The sequence below is a fragment of the Vicia villosa genome, linkage group LG7 (assembly GCF_029867415.1).
Source record: "Vicia villosa cultivar HV-30 ecotype Madison, WI linkage group LG7, Vvil1.0, whole genome shotgun sequence".
Taxonomy (NCBI): domain Eukaryota; kingdom Viridiplantae; phylum Streptophyta; class Magnoliopsida; order Fabales; family Fabaceae; genus Vicia; species Vicia villosa.
Window position 1 is genome coordinate 24,992,515 of NC_081186.1, and position 23,610 is coordinate 25,016,124.

Here is a 23,610-nt window from a genome sequence, read left to right on the forward strand (position 1 = left end):
CACAAAATAACCTATATTCACCAATAATGCCTAATTAATCAATTAAATAATTAATTATAATTTTTGGGGTGTAACAAGATGTACACATGGCAATGCCAGTGTGATAAATATTTTGACATGGCATGCTACATGGTATTTGACCATTTTATATTTTTAATATTAATTATGTAAATTGCGAGCGTATATTCATCGCAAATATGAACATCATACTTAAACCCAAAAATAATAGTTAATCAACAGCTAATTGTTAACAAATTCAGTCTCTTAAATCTTCAATTTTTTCCATATTAAAGAGAAGCTTGTAATGATCTAGACTTAGTAGCAAATTTGGATAGCATCTGGTTTCAAAAATTGCCGCCATAGAAGGACTATACATATCTATATAGTACTTGCAATATCTATAGAAAGATTTGCTAGTTGTACCTCTACAATTCCAAACCAATATCTTATTTAATGTATTAATCATAAGTAAAATATAGTAAAAAGAACATCCATCCTTAAACTCCCAAGGGAGATTCCTCAACAACTTCCACTGAAAGTTCAACCTCACTGTCATTTGTGGTTTCTGCAGTATCACTATCATTTGTTTGGCTCTTAGGATTTTCATTGCCAAATATAATGATTCTGTCTGTACATGTTGTTGTATCAGGTGGCTTGTCTACTTTGTTATAATCCTTTTTAAGAGCATGCACATTGTCTAATGCCAAGTTAACATGTGGATTATCTGAATTGGTGTTTTGAAGGAAAAGGTCTTTGGTCTTCAAAGTGTTATCCCGTGTTTGCAAGTTGTAAAGATTAGAGTGGCCTTCAGAAAAGTTATTCCACATGCTAGTTTTGCCAAATAAATCCTCTATACCTTTCTTACTAATACTTCTAGCCTTTTCCTTATTATAAATACCTCCCCGTGAAGACAGAACAATTGTTTTACTTGAAATAATATTCTTCTTTTCTTGGAATTTCGTTTTTGTTTTACTATTTAATTCATCAACTTTGTTACATTTCTGAGCCTCTTTCCTCCCCTTCATGATTCTCATATTGTTCAAAGATCTAACTAAGTCTTCAACACTTGTCCTCCCTTTTCTGCTCGTGCCTGCATCCTCTTTATTATTACCCAAAATGGAATTATTCATGGCCATTTTGTCTTTACTGCTTCTATTTATGTCTCTCTCCACTTGGATGGCTGACTTGCTGCCGACATTATTATTCTTCATGGCAATTTCATTCTCCATTAAACCCTCCATCTCATCATTCAAAGCATTAAAACGGGATCCTCCTATTTTTGGAACGCTAGTAACTCTCCTCAGAGATTTGTCGCTCTCTTCATTAATGGCTTCAGAATCTTCTTTCCACCGCTAAGATTTGTACTACCTTCTTTATCTGTTCCTTTCCTCATACGCCTAGTTTTTGGACAACAACTTAGGGACATTTACTTCCACATCCCAAACCGTTACTTTCGTTTTGATTATTGATTATCGTGGATCTATTTTGGTTACCATTCACATCTGCTTCTTTTCTACCACCTTGGTCATCCTAGATTGTCTCAGCTTTATTTAGACAGCCTTCTTTAAAATGTCCAAATTTTTCACAGTTAGTGAAAATTCTAGTAACTCGCGATCGATTTCGTGTCGGATGTTATGACATCCACTTCAGAACTTATTATAGAATTTATGTAGAAAGTAAACAAAACACTAAAGAACACAGATGATTGTTTACCCAATTTGGAGTATAACAACACCTACTCTGGGGGCTACCAAGCCAGGGAGGAAATCCACTATAACCAGTATTAATCCAGAGCTAAACTCCCTCATTTACAACTCTTCACTTAAGACCTACCCAATGAAATTTCAATCTAGTGCTAGACCTGGGTTCCTACTCACTCCCTCTAAATCACAGCAGTGATAACAACAATGAAAAATAAAATAGGAAGAAGACACACTTCAAACAAGTCTTGATTTTGCTTCAAAGCTTCAATCAAGGGACACAGCACTCAAGCTTAAAAGCTTAGAGTGACAAAAACTATTACAACTCAAAAACACCCTATTCCAATACAATCATCAAAGAGACAATTGTTTGGAGTACAATTAACCCTAACACAAAACACGTGAACTCAAAAACAATAGAAACACATAATTCTTCACGTTAAAACCCCTGCCTCTGAAACTAGGATTTGCAATCTTCTTATAGGCAGCAGCACTTGGGCCTTGAGCCTTCCAAACATAAATTAGGGTTAACCAAGTTAACCTAATTTCCACATCATCTGGGTGTTCACATATGTTGTAGTATGAGATATTTTAGCACAAATCATACAACACAAAATATAAAGTTTCCTAAATTGTAGCCTGAGATAAATAAGGAAACATAACAACCAAAATGTAACAGCTACTGCTATCAAATACTAATGTCATGACATCGAGCATGACATCCAACGAAAACCTGTATTAGCTTAACCATACAATCCTGCACAATTCCACATAGTGTGTCATGACATTAGTCAAGATTTCACACACACACACAAGAATGTTTTACTACAAAATGCAGCCAATTTAAAAGCATCTACAAACTCCCCCGTTGGTAAATTTTTGGCTAAAACAACCTGTCACTACATTCTCAGAGATTCTTTGCAGCAGGAAAACACAAACACACAGCATACAACCAGAGCACACAACCAGATCAACACTTCCATCATATCATCACACATACCAACAACATACAATTTCATTCAATAAACCAAAAAAAACTTGTCTTGTTGTCCTAGGGGTGACGCTAAGGAGACATTAAGTTACTCCCCCTTTTTGCTAGATATGTTTCCAAAACAACCTTGATATTCAATTAAGTACATGCCAGACTTAAACCAAAAAATACTGAAAATATTAAAATCCACAAAACAACATCACTAGAAACAGCTGCTTCAGTCTGCTGATTCAAAGGTACTGAGTTCAGCATCTGTAGTGTCTTCATCAGTGCCATCATCTTGACTAGCTTCTTTCTCAACTTCTCTGTCTGATTCATCCTGTTCGACTATATCAGCATCAGCAAACTCAGCTCCTTCATCCATCTCAAGGGAGCTGATCAATTTTCAAGACCCAGTTTTCTGGACTCTAGCTCCTTACATGTTTCCCCGAGCATTTCAATCACGGCAGCCTTACTTTTAGTTGTGTTGTCTTTGGATGTTCCATCTAATGTTGTGACAATGTCAGAACCATGTGTTCCTTGAAACAGTTTGTAGTGGAATGATAAAGCACTTTCTCTCTTGCAAACAACATCATTTTCACTTAGGATATTAGGATACTGATTCACAATTATACCACATATGATAGATGGGAAGGCAATAGGACCCTTCACACTATAACTCCTGGTATGCTTCATTGTCTGATCAAATATGTAAGTACCGTAGTCAAACTTGGTTTTGGTTCCAACAACATATATAAACTTTCCCAGCACAGTAGCAACAGTTGACTTGTGGTTTGTGGGCACCCAGTTAGCAGCTCCAATCTTGTGTAGCATTGCATATTTTATGCTGAGCTTGCTTGCAGTAAGTTTTTCTTTCAGGGGCCAGGCTTTCACCTGCTTAGCCATGATAACCTCACATATTTTGTTTTCAGTCACTTCCAGCTCAGGTTGAGCTTCATTAGATCTTCCAAGAAAGTTGTTGATAACAGTGGAGGAGAAGGTAACACATTTTCCTCTGACATATACTTTTCTAAAATCCTTTGATTTTATATCAGCACAGTTTTCTGATAGATTCACAATGAACTCTTTAACTAACATTTCATAACACGTAGGAAAATGAACAACAATTTTCAATAGTCCTGCTTCATGAATCAGGTCCATGATTTCTTTATTCTCAAGGACATTCTTAGCCAACTCCCTTTCCAAAACTAACCTCTTGTGGTAAACATATTTCCACCTATTGTCATTGGAAGGATAATGAAAAGGTATATTATCAATGGGTACCTCAGGAACACTAGCAGCCAGCTTGCTAGTTGTTGGTTTCTTCCTTAGTGGAATGTCTTGAGCATCAATATCAACATCAGGGTCAGAGTCAACTATAGCTTGAGCCTTCCTTTTCCTGGGAATAACTTTGTTCCAAGATTTGGTTGGACTAACAGAAACACTCTGAGACACAGCTCTGCTCTTTATGGGACCTGTAGAGGTACTTTTCTTCTTGATAAAGTCAGCAGAGGGACTTCTAGGAGCGACCTTTCTCTTCGGAGAACTTTGTACAACAGCCTTACCTTTCCTCCTAGTCATAAGCCTCTTGGTTAAGCCAGGGTTCATAGCAGCTACCAGATCATTATCAGAAAGGTCATCAAGATCCATAACATGTGAGATTGTTTTTGTAGCAGTACCTATACCAGCATCAGTATAAATATTCCCAATGTCATTGACATCCTTTGTGACATCACCTTCAAGAGTGTGAGCATCATTATCAGTAATGTGGACATCATTATCATTAGTGGGCTTTCCTATGATGTCTTCCTTGGGTACAGCAGCAGGTTCAGGGTTCTAAAGGGGGATCATGGATCACAGTTTGGAGAGGAACAAATATCCCAAGGACTTGATGTGTTCATCCAAGATACGAGTGATAATTTTAGCAATGGCTTTGTGAACATACCTTGATCCTTACTTTGTTAAATCCTCACGAGGAATGGAAGATGAGGGATTGGTCGTTCTGCCGCGAACATCCTTCTTTTGTTGTCGAACATGTGGAGTGCGCAGTTTCCTTACCTTCAAATTATAAACATGCACCATTCTCTAGGGTGCAACATTCAAAACCTCATTAGGGTTAGTCATATCAGTGCTTGTAGCAGTGTCATGCACATTGAGAGGATACCCTTCTTTGGGAGAGAAGGAAGCGATTGTTGAGACATCTTGATGAAGAGAGTGAATCTTGAACAATACTCGATGGAGGAGGAAGAGCAATTTGAGTGCACATGACAGTTGTTGTAGACAGACGACAACTGAAAAATCCTTTTGAAAACTAGGGGAACCTTTATATAAAATCTAATTTTTGCAAATTTTAAATATTGACTATTTAAAAATCCCAAAATATATTCCTCAAATAGCATTAATTGCTATAATTCTTTATGGGGGAAAATGCCTATCTCTCCCTCTAACTCTTCAAATTGATTTACATCTAAGACCTGGGTTAAAATATCAGTAATCTCTAGATCGGCGGCCATATGCTTTAATGTAATATTTTTGTTCTCCACACAATCTTTGATGAAGAGATGTTTAATGATGTTACAGAACAATATTACGACATCCTTTTTGACATTATGCTTTGAAAACCTTTGTTGTATCCACCTTAATTGAGACCAGTCTAAGCCTTTCGTGTGAATCACACCCATCATCAGATTTACAACTTCATTTGTGATAAGGAAAATCATGCTCTCCTTTCTTTCTTGATTTCCCAGGTTGATTTGTGAAGCATTTTCTCTCTCATTCCAGGCTTTTGAAGCTTGGTCTATTGCCAGTGGCTCCTCTCTTAGATGAAATCCATGATCAATAGATAGCTCCCTTGGTACCATATTCCATACAATACTTCCCTTGAACAGGTAGACTTCTCTTTTCATATCTCTAGTCCATATATCAATAAGTATAACCATCATTGTCTTCTTTAGGTCAAGGTTGTGAGTACTCCAGGTAGTTGCAGATGATTCCCTTGATCTTCTGATAGCTTTGGTAGTTGGTTCCTAACAATAACCTCCCTATGGAGATCATTTTGGATATTGAAAGATGAACCTTTATCAAATTTTTGGGTTTTTTGGGTACGACATTGATCAATCTGATTTTTCCACCAATGTAACCATAGAGATCTCACCTTTTTAATTTTTTCATGCCCTCATATTTTAGTTTTTTATTTCTCTATCTTGATCAAATTCGTAAATTGTTTCTTGATCAAATTTGAAAAATAGTGCCCTGTTAGTATATATATATATGTTAATAGAGCTCTTGAGAGTGCTGCTTTTTGGGCCAAAGACTTACCTTTTGTTAAATCTTTGTTTGGATATAGGTATAACTCTTTCGCTCTTTCATACACTCTCACAATTGCTTATTACATAATTTCTTTGAAGAACGAATACACTATGAATGAAGCTTCTAAATCAGTCGACATTGGTTTTATAACGGTAAACATTATTATTTTTCAAGGACAGTCAAGACAGCAGGCTACCTGCATAGTTCGAAGTCACCGATTTCTGTCATCTATGTGGTTCACACCTGAAGAACGTTTTGGCCGTTCTAAGTGTTTATATGGAGTGACGGATGTTACCTTGAGGATCAAGATCATTGGCATTTTTCTGGAATCCACTGTGAGTGTTAATATAATGTTGGTTTTATTTGCTGGACATTTGGTTTTATTGATGGAGCTGTCATATTTGGAAAAAAGCTTATAAGAGAGATGATTTGGAAAACAGGCCATATCTTTGGAGCTGTCATGGACTGTTCATCAATTTGATGTATTTTAAAGAGAGAATCCTTGCTGGAGATTTAGATGAAGCTGAGGAGTACCTAGGTGGCTTTACGAAAATCAGTGAAACCCGTAACTCTATGCAAATGTCCTTTGAGATCAGGAAGCAAAAGTATCTTGAAGCCTTGGATAGGTACTGATCTTTATCATTATCTTCATTTAGACATCATAATTGTTATCAAGTTAGGATTGGAGATTTGACATATGGTTCGTTATTATTATTGCAGTAATACCGGCTTCATACACGGAGAGTTCCAGCAGGACGGTTTCAGTTTCGTCTTCTCCTCCTACTGTGCAGCCGAGTTTCCATGGTGCGCCAGTTCAGCGGCAGAAGATTGCTAGGAATTAAAGAGTTGAGATGACATAATTTTGCTTTGCAATTTCGCTTTTGTATATTTTGTAAGCTATAATATATTACATTTAGTTTGATTCATTAGTCTAATTGACGCATTTACTGGTGCAGCAACGCCAAAGAAAATCAGAGTTAGGATTGAGGTTTATGCGTTATCAAGTTAGGATTGGAGATTTGATATATGGTTCGTTATTATTATTGTAGAAATATCAGTTTCTTACACGGAGAGATCCACCTGCAAACGGTAACAAGTCATGGTGTAGTTCTTGGAGGTTTATGGATGTCTCAAGAGCCATATAATGATCTTCCAAAGGTAGCAGTTCGCCATTCGGTTCTCCACAAAGTACTCTTCATTTCGGTTTTTTGAACTGATACGGATTCAGTTTTTTTACTGGTGCAGGTCCGGTTTGAATGTGGATTTGGACGCATAAGCTCGCTTGGGACTATCTACGTTTTTTCGGTGTAGATTCAGTTATAGGCAGCGATGCAGGGCTGAAGTTGGCTTCGAATGGTTTAAGGTAATGTGTATGCCCTGTTTTTACTCGACTTTGTTTTGAATAAATTGACGTGAATGTGGGTATGATTGAATTTGCATTGATTTAATTTTGCAGGTTGGAGTTTTAGTGTATTTGGTATACACAAAATGATGGCAGATGTATATTTATGGTCTGAATTCAATAATGGCCCGATTTTGGTATCTATGTGCAGGTTTTATATGGTGAACTGGTTTTTTTCTCTTTTCGGTATTTCGTCATATGCTGGACCGGTATAGATATGGTGCAGCATGTTCTGGTTTTTCTTGCAGAACCGGTTTAGTGAAGGATTGTTGCGATTTCGATAATGGTTAAATTAGGATGTAGGCCGGTCCTGGTTGAACTGAATCGTATGGGTCGGTCTTTACGCCAATATTTTAGGCTCAGGTTGGGTAAATGGATGGCTTTGATTTGGACTGCTACTTCAAACTTGACCTTAACTTATTTTTGTTGTTGGTTTTGAACAGATTGAAACAATTTGGGTACATGGTGTTTGTCTTGACATAAAGCAACATGGAATGGTGGAAATCAAACTGAAGTGAATGGAATTCTCTTAGGAAATTTGCTAAAACATCAAAATCTTCTTCATGAGACATGGAGATTGAGATACACGAGCTTCTACATCTGTATATTTTATCCTCATTTGTATTCTTCTTTGTTACTGTCTATGTGAACAAGTCCACTCTTTTACCAGATAATATACATTCAAGTCCACTATTTTATCCTCATTTGTATTCTTCTTTGTCATTCAAATTATAATATTTACAGACAATTCTCATGTCTTTAATAATAATGATGATGTAGGTTTGTTATTTATATTATAAGGTACACTTATATGATAGCATGATATATTGATAGAACTAAGTCAAGTGTTTTAGTGTTAGATTCTCCTACTGCGTTAGAGGTTATAATAGAACAGTGAATCTATTTATATTACTAAAAGCAAAAAATGATTTTGGAGATACTCTACGATACATGTTTACTTTGGCATGCTTAAAGTTAAGAGAAAAGAGCTGCTGTGACCATATATCCGATCAGTTTAAATTAGGAAATTTTTTGATGCACGGACTGAATTTTAAATGCTCTAATCTCTTTATGCTCCACTTTTTTTTTATATTTAGAAGAAAAAGATGTTTCTATTCATTTTGTATTACAAAGTGGTTACATTAATTGCTTAGCTTCTTTTTCACGTATGGATACTAAATTTTTTACTATAAATTTTCTTTAGATCCATGTATAGTTTTTTGTTGGCTTACTAATTTTATTCCTTTGCATTTCTAAATTTTTTCAACTTTTAATTTTCAATTTTTTAGTATTAAAAATAAAGATTAAATATTAACTGGGCCATCCCGATAAACCGTATCCCTTAAAGGGTCGGGCTTGGACAACTAAATTGTAGCTCGCTTATAATCTGGGCTTTTTGGCCTGGCCCGCAAAAGGCCCGAGCCTGTATCGCCCGAACCCGATACGGGCCGGGTAACCTGTTTTTTCAGCTCTACGGGACAGTATCACACCAATACCCGTGTGAACGCACGGGTAACACATCAGTACCGTGTGGCCGCACGGATAACCAGTATTGAGAAATATATTTCATGATAATCTATTTTCCACACCAGTACCAGTTCAAATACAAGAGTAATATGAAGGAGTGAAAAACACTTAGAAAGGGGGGGTTGAATAAGGGTTGTTTCTAAAAAAGGTAGATAAAAAATAATCACACAGTTATTTTTATCCTGGTTCGTTGTTAATCAAACTACTCCAGTCCATCCCTGACAGAGTGATTTACCTTCACTGAGGATTTAATCCACTAATTAATCCTGAATACAATGGTTTTCCACTTAGACAACTTCTAAGTCTTCTAAAGTATACAGATCACAACTTGATCACTCTAGGAAATTCCTTTTACAAAAGTAAACAATATTACAAGAGTTTAATGTGCTTCTTAATAAGCTATAATCACCAAGTTATTTTTTTCTCAAGATTAAGTTCTAAACACTCACTAAGATATTACAATGTTTGCGAGGTTGAAGATGGAGTTTCTTTGCTGTTTTTGTGTGATAATGTTAAGAAATCAATTTGGCAGCGTAAGATTACTTGGAGCAAGAGTTTAATGTATTTGCTTCAGCATCAAAAATTCTCTTATATAGGCAGTGAGAAATGTGATTGTTGAGTAGCATTTAATGCTTTGCATGGATAGTATACTGCTGCATTTAATTTTTCACTCTTCTGTCAACTACCTCGAGCCATGCTTCAAATGCTTTTGCTGACTTTGCCTTTTGTAGCTTCTAACGTTCCTTTTGTTAGTCAGACAGATTTAACGTTGTAGCCTTTTCATCTTGTACTTGCTTCTGGACTCAGACTATTAGAATAATGTTTGAATATCATAGTCTTCAGCGTTGGTACAGAATATAACTTCAGTCATCAAACTATGGAAGTTCTTTGTAGCGTGATACCATCAAATCTTCAGAGCCTTGCTTCTGACTGCCATCTTCTGATGCTTTCCAGATCATGTTCTAATTTTCTCAAGACCATGTTCTGATGAAGTCATCCAGATCTTCTGGGTCAGAGCTTCTGAATGCTGATTTTGTGCATACTCTCTTAAACTTTTCCTAAAATGGAAAACGTGAATAATTAGAGTACCACATTGTCTTATACAAAATTCATATATAATGTTATCATCAAAACTAGAAATATTGATCAGAAAATTTCATGTTCTAACAATCTCCCCCTTTTTGATGATGATAAAAACATACAGAATTGATATGAATTTGTATCCAGAATATCAGATGAAAAAGACAATACACAGATATAGCATAAAAGCATATTAATCAGAGTGTGTGAATATGTCTCCCCCTGAGATTAACAATCTCCCCCTGAAATTAATACTAGAAGAATTTATAAATAAAATACTTCCCTGAGTATTTTCCATTTCAGAAGAGACTTTCACGTTGAACTTTATCTTATGATGATTCAGAGCTTCCTTTCAGAGCTTCCACTGGACAACTTCAAAGCTTTGAATCTTTCTTTAGAGCACTTATCTTATCAGAGCATCAAAGTAGATTTTCTTCAAATCTTTGCAATATCTTGTATCAGAGCATAGCTTGCTTCCGATCTTGTAATTTCTTGTATCAGAGCATTAAGCTTTGTTTGCTTCAAATCTTTGGAAGATTTTCTCAAGATACATTTCTCCCCTTTTTGAGCTTTTTCATATTTGTTAGGAATGTTGAGACTTAAGCCCAACAACTGATATAATAAATCAATTCAAATAACATGTTTCTCCCCCTTTTTGTCATAACATCAAAAAGCATAAAAGATTCAGATGAGAGACACAGAGAGTGAAGAAAGAAACTTTCATCGATAGCCAAAGGGAAGAGTACAATCATATGCAAAAAAACAAAACAGATGCAGGAAACAAAGAAAACTACTAAGACACAAGACTCGGACTAAGAATGGTTAAGCTTCAAGGCTAAGGCTGCTAGCAGATTCTTGATCTCAGTGGTGTCTTCGGCTTGCTTCTTTGAAGATTCTTCATATCTTTGCATCCAAGTTCTGAATTCAGCATTGGTGTCATCCTGCTTGTCCAGACGACTGAACACAGAAGCTTGATTCTGCTAAAGTTCCTTTAGAGTTTCCAATAATACAGAGCTTGAAGGGACATCAGGAGGAGCAACAGGATTTTCCTCAACAGAAGTAGGGACAGCAGAAGGTGGAACCATTTGATCATCAGCAACAAGGTTCTCTACAGCAGGATTCTCCTCAAGAGGATTCTCCTTGAACCATTCAAACAGCGTTTGAAAGTCTCCAGTCGGAACTGCATAAGGATAAGTGACCAGAGGCTTCTTTGGAGTCCAGACAACCAGAGGCAGAGGATTATCAACTTCCATCGTATCAGAATCCAATGCCATGTCATCCACAAATGGCGCTTCTTTTAGAGGCTTCCAGTCCGAGATGGGATGAAAGTATTGTCCATCACCATACTCCAGAGCCAGTCCAGCAGGGCCAAGAGCAGCAGCAAGACATTCATTATGGAGATCCAGAAAATCTGTTTGCACATCTTTAGAGAAAGCCTTCTAGAGCTTTCTAGCAGCCACATGATCCAGCTTGGAGTCATGGGCAACCTTCAGATACTCTAACCCTGTTCGTACCTTATGTTTTAATAATTCAAAACGCATATCAACAAAAGGTGAAGGTGGGGTAGTTCTGAGAATGGTTATTGGTTCATAGGTTCTTTCAAATAAAAGAGAAGTGTTTGAAGAGGATGGAGGGGGTGAAAATTCTGCTTCGTTGTCAGAGTCTACGACTACAACAACTGGGTCAGATAATGTTGATGGTGATGAAGGGTCAGATATTGGTGAGATTGGAGGAGGTTGGTTGAGGTTGAGAAGTGGAGAAGATATATTCAGATGGAATTGTTGGGAAGATAAAATTTAGAGGTTGTGGGCTCAGAATAGGTGGTTCATAATGAAGTGGGTGTTTTCCTTTTGAGATGGTGGAGGAAGATGGAATTTCAGAGGATGGTGGTTTTTGCTGAGAGGGAAGGCCAGAATCAGAGTGTAAACTAAAATTGTCTACACTATCAATGTCTTCTATTAACTTCTTAAGTTGTTTAGAAGTTCTAGGGATTTTAAGAGAGAGGACCAGCTGTTGATACTTGTTCAGAAATATTAATAGGCACAGAATCAGAGATAGTAATACCTAAAGGTTTCTTCTGCTTCTTAGCTTTCTTTGTAGCATGACCTTCGTCAATAGTCTTTCTCTTCTTCTTTTCTTTCTTCTTCTTTTCTTTCTTCTTCTTATCCCTTTTAATTAATTCATCCAAAGATGGAAGGGTTCTGCCACGAAGTCAAGCTGGATCAACTTCTGACTTGTCTCTTACACAAGACTCCAGATAGAGGAGGACAGAGTCTGAGAGTTCTTCCTTGAAAATCAGCTGGAAATCAACAACTGGATTTCTTCTGGACATAATATCATTGACCATTGTTGGAGGAGAGAGGACCTTTCCAATTAATTTCATTCTCCTCAGAGTATGGGCAGTCAGAGTACTCCCATTAATAGTAGTCAAATCTTGAACAGAGCCAGCTGCTTTCAGAGCATCAATCAGACCACTTTCTGTCAGAATGTCTGATATCAACCTTCCCATGGGAATGGTTTTCTTCTTAATCTTGGGATATTTTAATCTTTTTTCTTCTCTTGATTCCTTCACATGAGTCCTCAGATGATGGAACAGAATATGAGGTAAGTTAACTCTCATACCCTTTCCAATGCAATACAGAAGGAACTGCTGGTCTTGAATTATGTAGGTTGCAGAGACATTATATTTTTTGTGGTTGATAGTTCCCAGAATGATCTTTGCCCAAACTCTGTATGATGGCTTCATATCCTTGGTGTTTGGTGAACCTTTACCAGAATTAAAGATTTATGGGTAAACTATTTCCCAATCAGTTCTTTCAGGAATAACGCCAGTTACTCCACCCAAACCTTGGAGATTCAATAACTTCCTTATGAGATTCTCAGTAATTGAAATCTCTTGCCCTAAGATGAAGGAGATGATAGCATTGGGGGTTAGGGTAGCGTGAGTCCCAAATTCTTTTACTAAATCAGGGTAAACTGGTCCAATGAGACGATCAAAGTAGTTTGCCCAACCTTGAGCTAACATGTTCGTCTTGATGTTGAAGTTGTGCGCTTGAAGATTTTCAAAATCTACCAAGAGTTCACAAATAACTTCTAAATCTACATACGAAATCAAACATGTTTTCATTGGAGTGAAGACAGTTTGTTGTTGTTGCTGTTGTTGTTGTTCTTGTTATTGAGAAGACGAAGCAATGTTTTGAACAAACAAAGCCATTGAAGAACACTTGAGATTTCTGGGTTTCTTTGATTTAGGGTTTAGATGAAGGCAAAAGAGGACACAGAAATGCATAAATAATGAAGATGATGAAGGAGTGAAAAGAGAGAAAATGAAGATGTAATGAGTTTATATAGACACGGATTTCAAAATGAAATGCAATGAGATTCTTAATACAACGGTTACAGAATATGAATCAATCACATTTAATGTTGAGAGACGTTAGTGGAGATGGCGTGTGATTTGAAAAGATTTGCACAGTTACCTAGGGCGGCGTCTCATCAACTGCACGCATGCTTGTCCCTTCAGATGAGTCATACTTAGGCACATGAAACGTTAGTAATAATAGTTTCAGAGTATTCATATGAATATACATAATCAGAACATCTGATAGGTAAAACAAGAAAATAAATAAATCAACATCTTCAAACTAATCCACATATCATATCATCTCAACACCTTCATTCTGGGCATAAATCCATACTGATGTTCTTCAGAATGAACTTAAACCTATCTTCAGCAAGGGGTTTTGTAAAGATATCAGCCCATTGATGGTCTGTATCAACAAAGTTTAAAGAAAGAACACCCTTCTGAACATAGTCCCTAATGAAGTGATGTTTAATCTCTATATGTTTAGAAATAGAAAGTAAAATAGGATTTTTAGATAAACAAATAGCAGAAGTATTATTACAGAATATAGGAATGTTACTTTCATATATCTGATAGTCTTCTAGCTAACTTTTCATCCAGAGCATCTGTGTACTACATCCAGTATGAGCTACATATTTTGCTTCTGTTGTAGAGAGTGCAATAGTTTCTTGCTTCTGGTTGTACCAAGAGATCACGTTACTTCCTAGAAACTGACAACTTCTAGAAGTACTTTTCCTTTCAACTCTATCTCCAGCGTAATCAGCATCACAATATCCTACTAAGTTGTATTCTTCAGATCTTCTGTAGACTAAACCAACATTAGTAGTACCTTTCAGATACCTAAGAATTCTCTTAATAATAGTTAAGTGAGATTCTCTAGGATCTGATTGGAATCTAGCACACAAGCATACACTGAATTAAATATCAGGTCTAGAAGTAGTCAGATAGAGAAGAGATCCTATCATACCTCTGTAGATCTTCTGATATACCTTCTTGCTTACCTCATCCTTACCTAATACGCAAGTTGGATGCATTGGAGTTTTTGCTTCTTTGTTTTCAGATAGTTTGAACATCTTCAGAAGTTCTTTGACATACCTAGTCTGATGAACATAGGTTTCTTCAGAAGTTTAATTGATCTGAATGCCTAGGAAATATTTGAGTTCTCCCATCATGCTCATCTCATATTCTTCCCGCATAGACTTAGCAAACTCCTTTCCAAGTGTAGCATTAGATATTCCAAAAATAATATCATCTACATAAATTTGACAAATTAACATATCCTTTTTATAAGTTTTACAGAAGAGAGTTGTGTCTACTTTTCCTCTTGTGAAACCTTTATCTAGAAGGAGAGAACTTAATCTTTCATACCAAGCTCTGGGAGCTTGCTTCAAACTGTATTATGATTTCTTTAATTTAAAAACATGTTCTGGATACTTAGAGTCTTCAAAACCAGGAGGTTGGTGAACATAAACTTCTTCATCTATATTACCATTTAAAAAGGCACTCTTAACATCCATCTGATACAGAGTGATGTTATTCTGAGTGGCAAAAGAAATTAATAATCTAATAGATTCTAACCTGGCCACTGGTGCAAAGGTTTTAGTATAGTCAATACCTTGCTGAATATAGCCCTGAGCAACCAGTCTGGATTTGTTTCTGACAACTTCACCTTTCTCACTCAGCTTGTTTCTGAAGACCCATTTTGTTCCAATGATATTGATCCCTTTAGGTCTTGGAACTAGATCCCAGACATCATTCCTTGTAAACTGATTTAACTCTTCTTGCATAGCAATTAACCAGTCAGCATCTTCTAGAGCTTGATCAACAGAAGTTGGCTCAATCAAAGACACTAAACCAAATTGACATTCTGCATTGTTCTTTAGGAATGCTCTTGTGCTAATGGGATCACATTTCTTTCCAATTATAACATCTTCTAGATGGGCAGACTGTATTCTTGAGGATCTTCTGAGTGTTTGCTCTTCGGATATTCTGAGATTCTCTAAAGAAGCTGCAATTTGATCTTCTGACACTTCCTTTCCTCTGATCTCTTCATGATCTGGATCATAAATGTCTATATCTGCAAAATTCTCAATCTGCTTTGGCTTTTCAATGCCAAGCTTATCATCAAATCTGATATTAATTGATTCCTCAACTATCAGAGTTTCAGTGTTGTATACTCTGTAGCCCTTAGAGTGTTCAGAATATCCAAGAAGGAAACACTTCTGAGCTTTGGAATCAAACTTGTTCAGATGATCTTTAGTATTCAGAATATAACAAACACATCCAAATGGATGGAAATATGAAATGTTGGGCTTTCTGTTCTTCCACAATTCATAAGGAGTCTTATTTAGAATAGGCCTAATGGAGATTCTATTCTGAATATAACAAGCTGTGTTAATTGCTTCTGCCCAGAAATGCTTAGCCATATTAGTCTCACTGGTCATGGTTCTGGCCATTTCTTGGAGAGTCCTATTCTTTCGTTCTACAACTCCATTTTGTTGTGGAGTTCTAGGACAAGAGAAATCATGAGCAATACCATTTTCTTTGAAATAAATTTCAAAGAATCTGTTCTCAAATTCACCACCATGATCACTATTGACTTTTATGATCTTACATTCCTTTTCAGATTGAATCTGATTACAGAAGTCAAAGAACACAAAATGTGACTCATCCTTGTGTTTTAAGAACTTTACAATCCATATTTCTTGCCTCTGATTGATGCTGTTTTGACTGGGCCAAACAGATCAATGGGCAGAAGTTCTAAAGGCCTAGAGGAAGAGACAACATTTTTATATTTAAACGCAGGTTTTGAAAACTTCCCTTTCTGACATGCTTCACAAAGAGAATCTTATTTATATTTCAGATAAGGGAGTCCTCTGACCAGATTGAGTTTGTTAATCTGAGAAATCTTTCTCAAACTAGCATGACCCAATCTTCTGTGCCAGACCCACTGCTCTTCGTTAACAGATAGAAGGCAAGTAACCTGTTGGTTTTTAAGATCTAAAAGATCAAACTTATAAACTTTTGTTCTTTCTTTTTCCTGTAAATAGGATTGAGCCATCCTTCTGACTAACAACTTTACAAGACTTTTGATTAAAGATTATGTCATAACCATTGTCACTTAATTGACTTATGGACAATAAGTTATGAGCTAATCCATCTACTAAAAGAACATTAGTTATAGAGGGATAATTACCAATACATATGGTTCCTAAGCTTATGATTTTTCCCTTCTGGTTCCCTCCAAACTTTACTTCTCCAGCAGATTTAAGTTCCAGACTTTGGAACCTAGACCTTCTTCCCGTCATGTGACGTGAGCACCCAGAGTCCAGGTACCATGATATGTTTGTTTTTTATGCTGTGAAGGAGATCTGCAACATAAATTATCTTATCCTTAGGTACCCACATTCTTTGGGTCCTTTGGGGTTAGTCCTTCTCATGTTCTGATTGACTTGAGATTTTACATAAGATTTTCCAAAATGTGCAACAGCATATTTCTTTGTGTGTGTGAGATGGAAACTGTTAGAGTGTGATGTGTGTTTGATATCATGAGAATGACCATACTTGAACTGTTCATACATCGGTTTGTATTTAATGATCATTTCATCAACAGGTTCAAGTCTATATGGGATTTCTCCCTTAAAGCCTATACCTATCCTTTTGTTTCAACTAACAACATAGATCATAGAGGCTAACTGTCTTCTGCCTATACCTCTAGATAAGAACTTTCTGAAGCTCACGTCATATTCTTTCAGAATATTGTTAGTGCTTGGAATAGGTGTGTCTGAACTTGAATATGTTTCAGAGATTCAACATCTTTAGTTAATTTTAAAACTTTTTCTTTGAGTTCAGATTTTTCTATATCAAATCTCTTAGGTTCAGATGCAAAAATCTCTTTGAGCTTTTTGTATTTGAGACTAAGTTTACTCTTGACTTCCAGAAGTTCTGATAAGCTGGAAACTAAATCTTCTCTAGTGAGTTCAGAAAATACCTCATCAGAGTCTGAATCAGAAGTAGATTCTTCTTCAGCATCAACTGTTGCCATGAGCGCTATGTTGGCTTGCTCATCTTCAGAGTCTTACTCTTGATCAGATGAATCAGAGTCATCCCATGTAGCCATCATGCCTTTCTTCTTTTCAAACTTCTTTCTGAGCTTCTCCCTCTGAAGCTTAGGACATTCATTCTTGTAGTGTCCAGGTTCTTTGCATTCATAGCACAGTACCTTCTTCTTGCCTGATCTTCTGTGTTTAGAAGATTCTCCCTTTTCAGGTTTCTTGAAGTTCTTGAATCTTCTCTGCTTGCTCTTCCAGAGTTGATTCACCCTTCTGGATAAGAGAGACAATTCATCTTCTTCTTCTTCTGACTCTGACTGGTCAGATCCTTCTTCTTCTTCCTGAAAAGCGTTAGTACAGTGTTTATTTTTAGATTTTAAAGCAATAGACTTACCTTTCTTCTGAGGTTCATTTGCATCTAGCTCAATCTTATGACTCCTCAGAGCACTTATAAGCTCCTCAAGAGATACTTCATTCAAGTTCTTTGCAATCTTGAATGTTGTAACCATTGGTCCCCATCTTCTGGGTAGACTTTTGATTATCTTCTTAACATGATCAGTTTTTGTGTATCCCTTGTCAAGAACTCTCAATCCAGCAGTCAGAGTCTAGAATCTGGAGAACATTGCTTCAATGTTTTCATCATCTTTCATTCTGAAAGCTTCATACTTCTGGATGAGAGCCAGAGCTTTTGTCTCCTTGACTTGTGCATTTCCTTCATGAGTCATCTTCAGAGATTCAAATATGCCAGGAGCAGTCTCTCTATTTGTGATCTTCTCATACTCAGCATGTGAAATGGAATTTAAAAATATAGTTCTTACTTTGTGGTGATTTTTGTACTCTTTCTTTTGATCATCACTCATAGCCTATCTAGTGACCTCGACTCCTTGAGCAGTTACTGGATGTTTGTAACCATCCAACACTAGATCCCATAAATCACCATCTTGACATAGAAAGTTACTTTCAAGTCTATCTTTCCAATATTCAAAGTTTTTACCTCAAAGACTGGTGGTCTAGTGAATCCATTAAAGCTAGAGTTACCATTGTTGCTTTGTTCAGTAACAATTGGTGTTGGAGTAGAATTTGTCATAGCGTGTTTTTCTTCCTGAATCTTTTCTCTAACACGGTTAAGTATTTGCACCTAGAACTGGCGCTCTGATACCAATTGAAGAAGTGAAAAACACTTAGAAAGGGGGGATTGAATAAGGGTTGTTTCTAAAAAAAGGTAGATAAAAAATAATCACACAGTTATTTTTATCCTGGTTCGTTGTTAATCAAACTATTCCAGTCCACCCATGACATAGTGATTTACCTCCACTGAGGATTTAATCCACTAATCAATCTTGATTACAATGGTTTTCCACTTAGACAACTTCTATGTCTTCTAGAGTATACAGATCACAACTTGATCACTCTAGGAAATTCCTTTTACAAAAGTAAACAATATTACAAGAGTTTAATGTGTTTCTTAATAAGCTATATTCACCAAGTGATTTTTCTCTCAAGATTAAGTTCTAAACACTCACTAAGATATTACAATGTTTGTGAGGTTGAAGATGAAGTTTCTTTGCTGTTTTTGTGTGATAACGTTAAGAGATCAATTTGGCAGCGTAAGGTTACTTGGAACAAGGGTTTAATGTATTTGCTTCAGCATAAGAAATTCTCTTATATAGGCAGTGAGAAATGTGACTGTTGAGTAGCATTTAATGCTTTACATGAATAGTATACTGCTGCATTTGATGTTTCACTCTTCTGTCAACTACCTCGAGCCATGCTTCAAATGCTTTTGCTGACTTTGCCTTTTGTAGCTTCTAACGTTCCTTTTGTTAGTCAGACAGATTTGACGTTGTAGCCTTTTCATCTTGTACTTGCATCTGGACTCAGACTATTAGAATAACGTTTGAATATCAGGGTCTTCAGCGTTGGTTCAGAATATAACTTTAATCATCAGACTATGGAAGTTCTTTGTAGCGTGATACCATCAGATCTTCAGAGCCTTGCTTCTGACTGCCATCTTCTGATGCTTTCTAGATCATGTTCTAATTTTCTCAAGACCATGTTCTGATGAAGTCATCCAGATCTTCTGGGTCAGAGCTTCTGAATGTTGATTTTGTGCATACTCTCTTTGACTTTTCCTGAAATGGAAAACGTGAATAATTAGAGTACCACATTGTCTTATACAAAATTCATATATAATGTTATCATCAAAACTAGAAATATTGATCAGAACATTTCATGTTCTAACATAAGACACCAGTACCCATGCGAACGCACGGGTAACACATCAGTACCGTGTGTTTCTACTGATTTTCATAAACTTAATTAATTTATATCATTATCTTTTTGGACTTTTATGTAAAATTAAGTTTATACTGATTTTCAATTAATTTTAATTTTGAATATTTATTTGTCTCATTTATTAAACTTTATAAATCCTTTTATTATTACTATTGAATCAATCTTTAAAAAATAATTTTTTTCTATTTTTTTACAATTGGTTTTTTACAAATTTTGTGTTTAATAGTTCTTCTTAATAATAGAAGTTTTTAGAAAACTTATACAATTATTTGAAGTCTATTTTTTTCTTTCTTTATTTCAATAATATTTTGATATTTTCTAATTTGTTTGATTTCTCATTACAAACTGGTTACATATCAGCGGTCCACACCAGAACCCTTGCGGATGCACAGGTTTCTTTAAATATATACTATTTTTAAATTTTTTTCCAATTTACTATTTTTGTTTAAACAAATAAATCATTTATATATTTCAATTTCATATGAAAACACTTTTCGATTTTTTTACTTTGGACTATATGTATCTGATAAACATAGTCCAACCCACACCAATACCCGTGCGGACGCATGGGTATCCTACTAGTTAAAAAAATGCAACCCTTTCCTCCATGATATTAATTAAAATAAAATGAATTACATGTTTAATATTTATTGAAAAGAAAGAGTATACGTAAACACACCACAAAAACTACCTTCACCATTCTAATAATAATCATTTTATAATGATTATGATTTACTCACTCTTTCTGTTTGAATGTTACCTCTACGTGAGTAACGTGCAGGTGATCAAGTTTAGTGCATGAAGCATAAGAGGTAGTTTCGGAGTGCGCTATTTAGTTTTCGTTTAGTCTAGTGGATCTTGCTCCGATATGTAACATCGCGGTTGGGATCAATTGATTGTGAACCTTGAGCATTTTATTAAGAAGTTTCTAAGAGATATTTACTCCGCTGCGAAGTTTGAAGTAATTTGATTCATGGCACTAAAGATGCTATTTATGTTTAAATATTTTACAACCCGTGTTACGGTACAGGATTGATTGTTATATGAAGTTTTATGAAAATGTGACATCCTTGCTTTGTTTTATGTTTATTTATATATTAAAAATATTCGTGAAAATTGTGGGGTTTTAGAAGGGTGTTACAGTTGCTCTGTCCTCCAGAGTAGATCGTTTGATTGAACTGGTTAAACAAACTTTCTTCTTTTTTATCGTCTTACTCTATTATATTATTTGTGTATGAATTATTATTGTTGTAAACTATTTATTTTGGTTGTTACTATTCTTTGCCTCACAAATTGATATTGAATTTTGTCATAATTCACAACAAGTGGTGCGGTGAGTGTGGAGCAACGAGGATTGTTTACAAATGAGCACCATGGTTAGATGGGAGATCGAGAAATTTTCCGATATCAATAACTTCGGGTTGTGGAAAATTATAATGAAATTAATTTTATTCAAGAAAAGTGTATCAATGCTTTGAAGAGGAACTGTAAAAATCTAAAGTCTCATTGTATTGAAATCTTGGCCATGAGCTTATGTGTTAATGTCCTGTAACAATGCTTATAGATGCTATTCTTAATTCAAAACTTATTTACCCAAATGCAACTCAAACACTCGAAAGAGTAAAATGACAAAATTCCTTATTAGAACTTACTAACATGCATGGCAATTAGGACATGATGATGTATGGTGACAAAATTGCAATTTACTTTGAAATTCAAGAAACATAGGATCCAATTTCAAATGTAATTTCAATTTGGATTATAAATTCAAAATGAATCCCAATGAAAGGGTAATTGAATGAGAATCATACATAAACATGTGATAGTAACCTCTTGCTTAAATTTCAACATCACTTGGATTCAAAATTTGGTTTCCTCCCATGTTAAACTATGGCATAGATTCAAACTAAATCAAAGATAAAACCAGATGGCATTTACCACTTTTGAATTCAAATAGAGAAATCACAATTGGACTAATAATAATGCATGAATGAATGATGACGCAAGCTAAATGAAATGGTCATGACACTCTGATGCAAATGATCCTAACATATGAAAATAAAAGTTAAATATTAAATAACTAAATCCTTATGATATTTAAATAGTAAAGGGCAAAAAGGGGGTATGAAACAATCACCATGTAGTATACATATACTATACAAATTGAAAGAGAAATGGGAGAAAAAGATTATGGAGCTCAAGGAAGACATCTTATGTTTTATGTTGACTGTTTTATATTTCTTGTGTTTATTGTTTTATGTTACATTTATATTAGTTTGTTAATGTTACTGCATATATTTATGTTGTAGGTTGTTTGAGAAAATAATTATATACTCAAAAACTAAGATTTTATGTGATCCTTGGAAGAAATAAGTTTTATTTTAGTTACTGAATTTGATTGTGTTAATGTTATTGAATTTGGTTCAGTTTGATAGAAATAATAGCTCAATTTTAAAATGATAAATGAGTTTTAATTTAAACTGATTTTAAAGTGATAAATGGGTTAATTTAACCTAATTTTAAAGTGATAAATGAGTGCAAATAAATCAATTTTAACAAAATGTGAACGTGATAAATGAGTTCAAATAACTCATTTTTGGCTCTTATTCCTAAAGTGGAGTGTCTGCAAAGAATTGAAGAGTATAGACCGATTTGTTTGGTTGGTTGTTTGTATCGGTTGATCTCTAAGTTATTAGCAGCAAGATTGAAGGTGGTTATGGGAAAGTTGATTTCTAAATCTCAATCGGCTTTCATTGAAGGAAGACAGTTGTTTGATGGGGTGCTAGTTCTCAATGAGGTTTTGGATTATGCTAAGAGGAGGAGAAAGAAGTGTTTAGTGTTGAAAGTAGACTTTGAGAAGGCTTACGATTGTGTTTCATGGGGCTTTCTTAGATCTGTTTTGGTGCGTATGGGTTTTGGTCCTAAGTGGTTATCTTGGATGGAAGGAACGGTGTTCTCTAGTTCTATCTCCATTTTAGTTAATAGATCGCCTACGGTGGAGTTTGACGCTTCTAGAGGATTACGTCAAGGAGATCCTCTTTCTCCTTTCCTTTTTCTCTTGGTGGCTGAAGGTTTAGCAGGTATGATGCGTAATTGATCAGTGGTTTTCACACATATATTTATCGTTGTTTTTAAGTATGTTTAAGTTATGTTATTGAGTGTTTTATTTCTTTATTCGTCATTTTATGCTTTGGTTGTATGTTTTAATGTTTTCAGGTTCATATGGAGAAATCGGAGTAAATCAGTGCAAAACTCGGAGTTTCGAAGGAATTTCAAAAACATGCTACAGGAGGCCTGACACGGGTGGCCGTGTTGCCCAACACGGGCCGTGTCAGGAAGAGGGCGCAAGAAGTTGGAAAAACAGTGGTGCAACACGGGTGCCCGTGTTGCTCAACACGGCCCGTGTTGCTAAGCCTGGGGCTTGGATCTTGAAAAATAAATGACAGGGGACCAACACGGGTGCCCGTGTTGCACAACACGGCCCGTGTTGGGTTTGACGCTGATTTCAGTGATTTTTGTGATTTTGTCTAGTGGTTTGCCTGCAAGGGTGTTTTTGGGATTTCCAACCAACATAAGTGAGTCTGCACTATTTAGGAGAGTTTTCAAGAGGAATTAGGTATCTTTTTGCCACACGAAGAATTGGAGGATAGAAAAAGGAAGCCTATGCAATTGGAGAAGAACAGAGAACTCTCATGAGCGGAAGCCATTGAAGATCAAAGTTCATCATCTCTATTGTAATGTCTTTATTTGATATCTTTGTAATTTCTTCGGATGATATGAGTAGCTAAACCCCCCAATGCTAGGGGGGTGTCCCTGATTAACATTTGTGATGATTTTGAATTCCGAATTTCAATAACATATTTCTCTTTCATGTTCAATTTAATGGTATAAGGTTTTTAATGCTTTCCTCG

The 23,610-nt window shown here is 35.7% G+C and overlaps 1 protein-coding gene and 1 long non-coding RNA gene across 2 annotated transcripts; one reads left to right on the forward strand and one right to left on the reverse strand.

Annotated features, from left to right (window-relative positions):
- Positions 1–3,069: 3,069 nt before the first annotated feature.
- LOC131618778 (uncharacterized) lies at positions 3,070–5,609 on the reverse strand. The gene is made up of 2 exons (XM_058889940.1): positions 5,145–5,609; positions 3,070–4,506 (listed from the first exon to the last, which is right to left on the reverse strand). The coding sequence occupies exons 1-2, from the start codon at positions 5,607–5,609 to the stop codon at positions 3,070–3,072; spliced, it is 1,902 nt and encodes a 633-aa protein (XP_058745923.1).
- Positions 5,610–7,667: 2,058 nt separating this feature from the next.
- LOC131617043 (uncharacterized) lies at positions 7,668–8,085 on the forward strand. Its single transcript, XR_009288403.1, has 2 exons — positions 7,668–7,744; positions 7,825–8,085. It is a non-coding gene; the product is annotated as an uncharacterized LOC131617043 (long non-coding RNA).
- Positions 8,086–23,610: the final 15,525 nt, after the last annotated feature.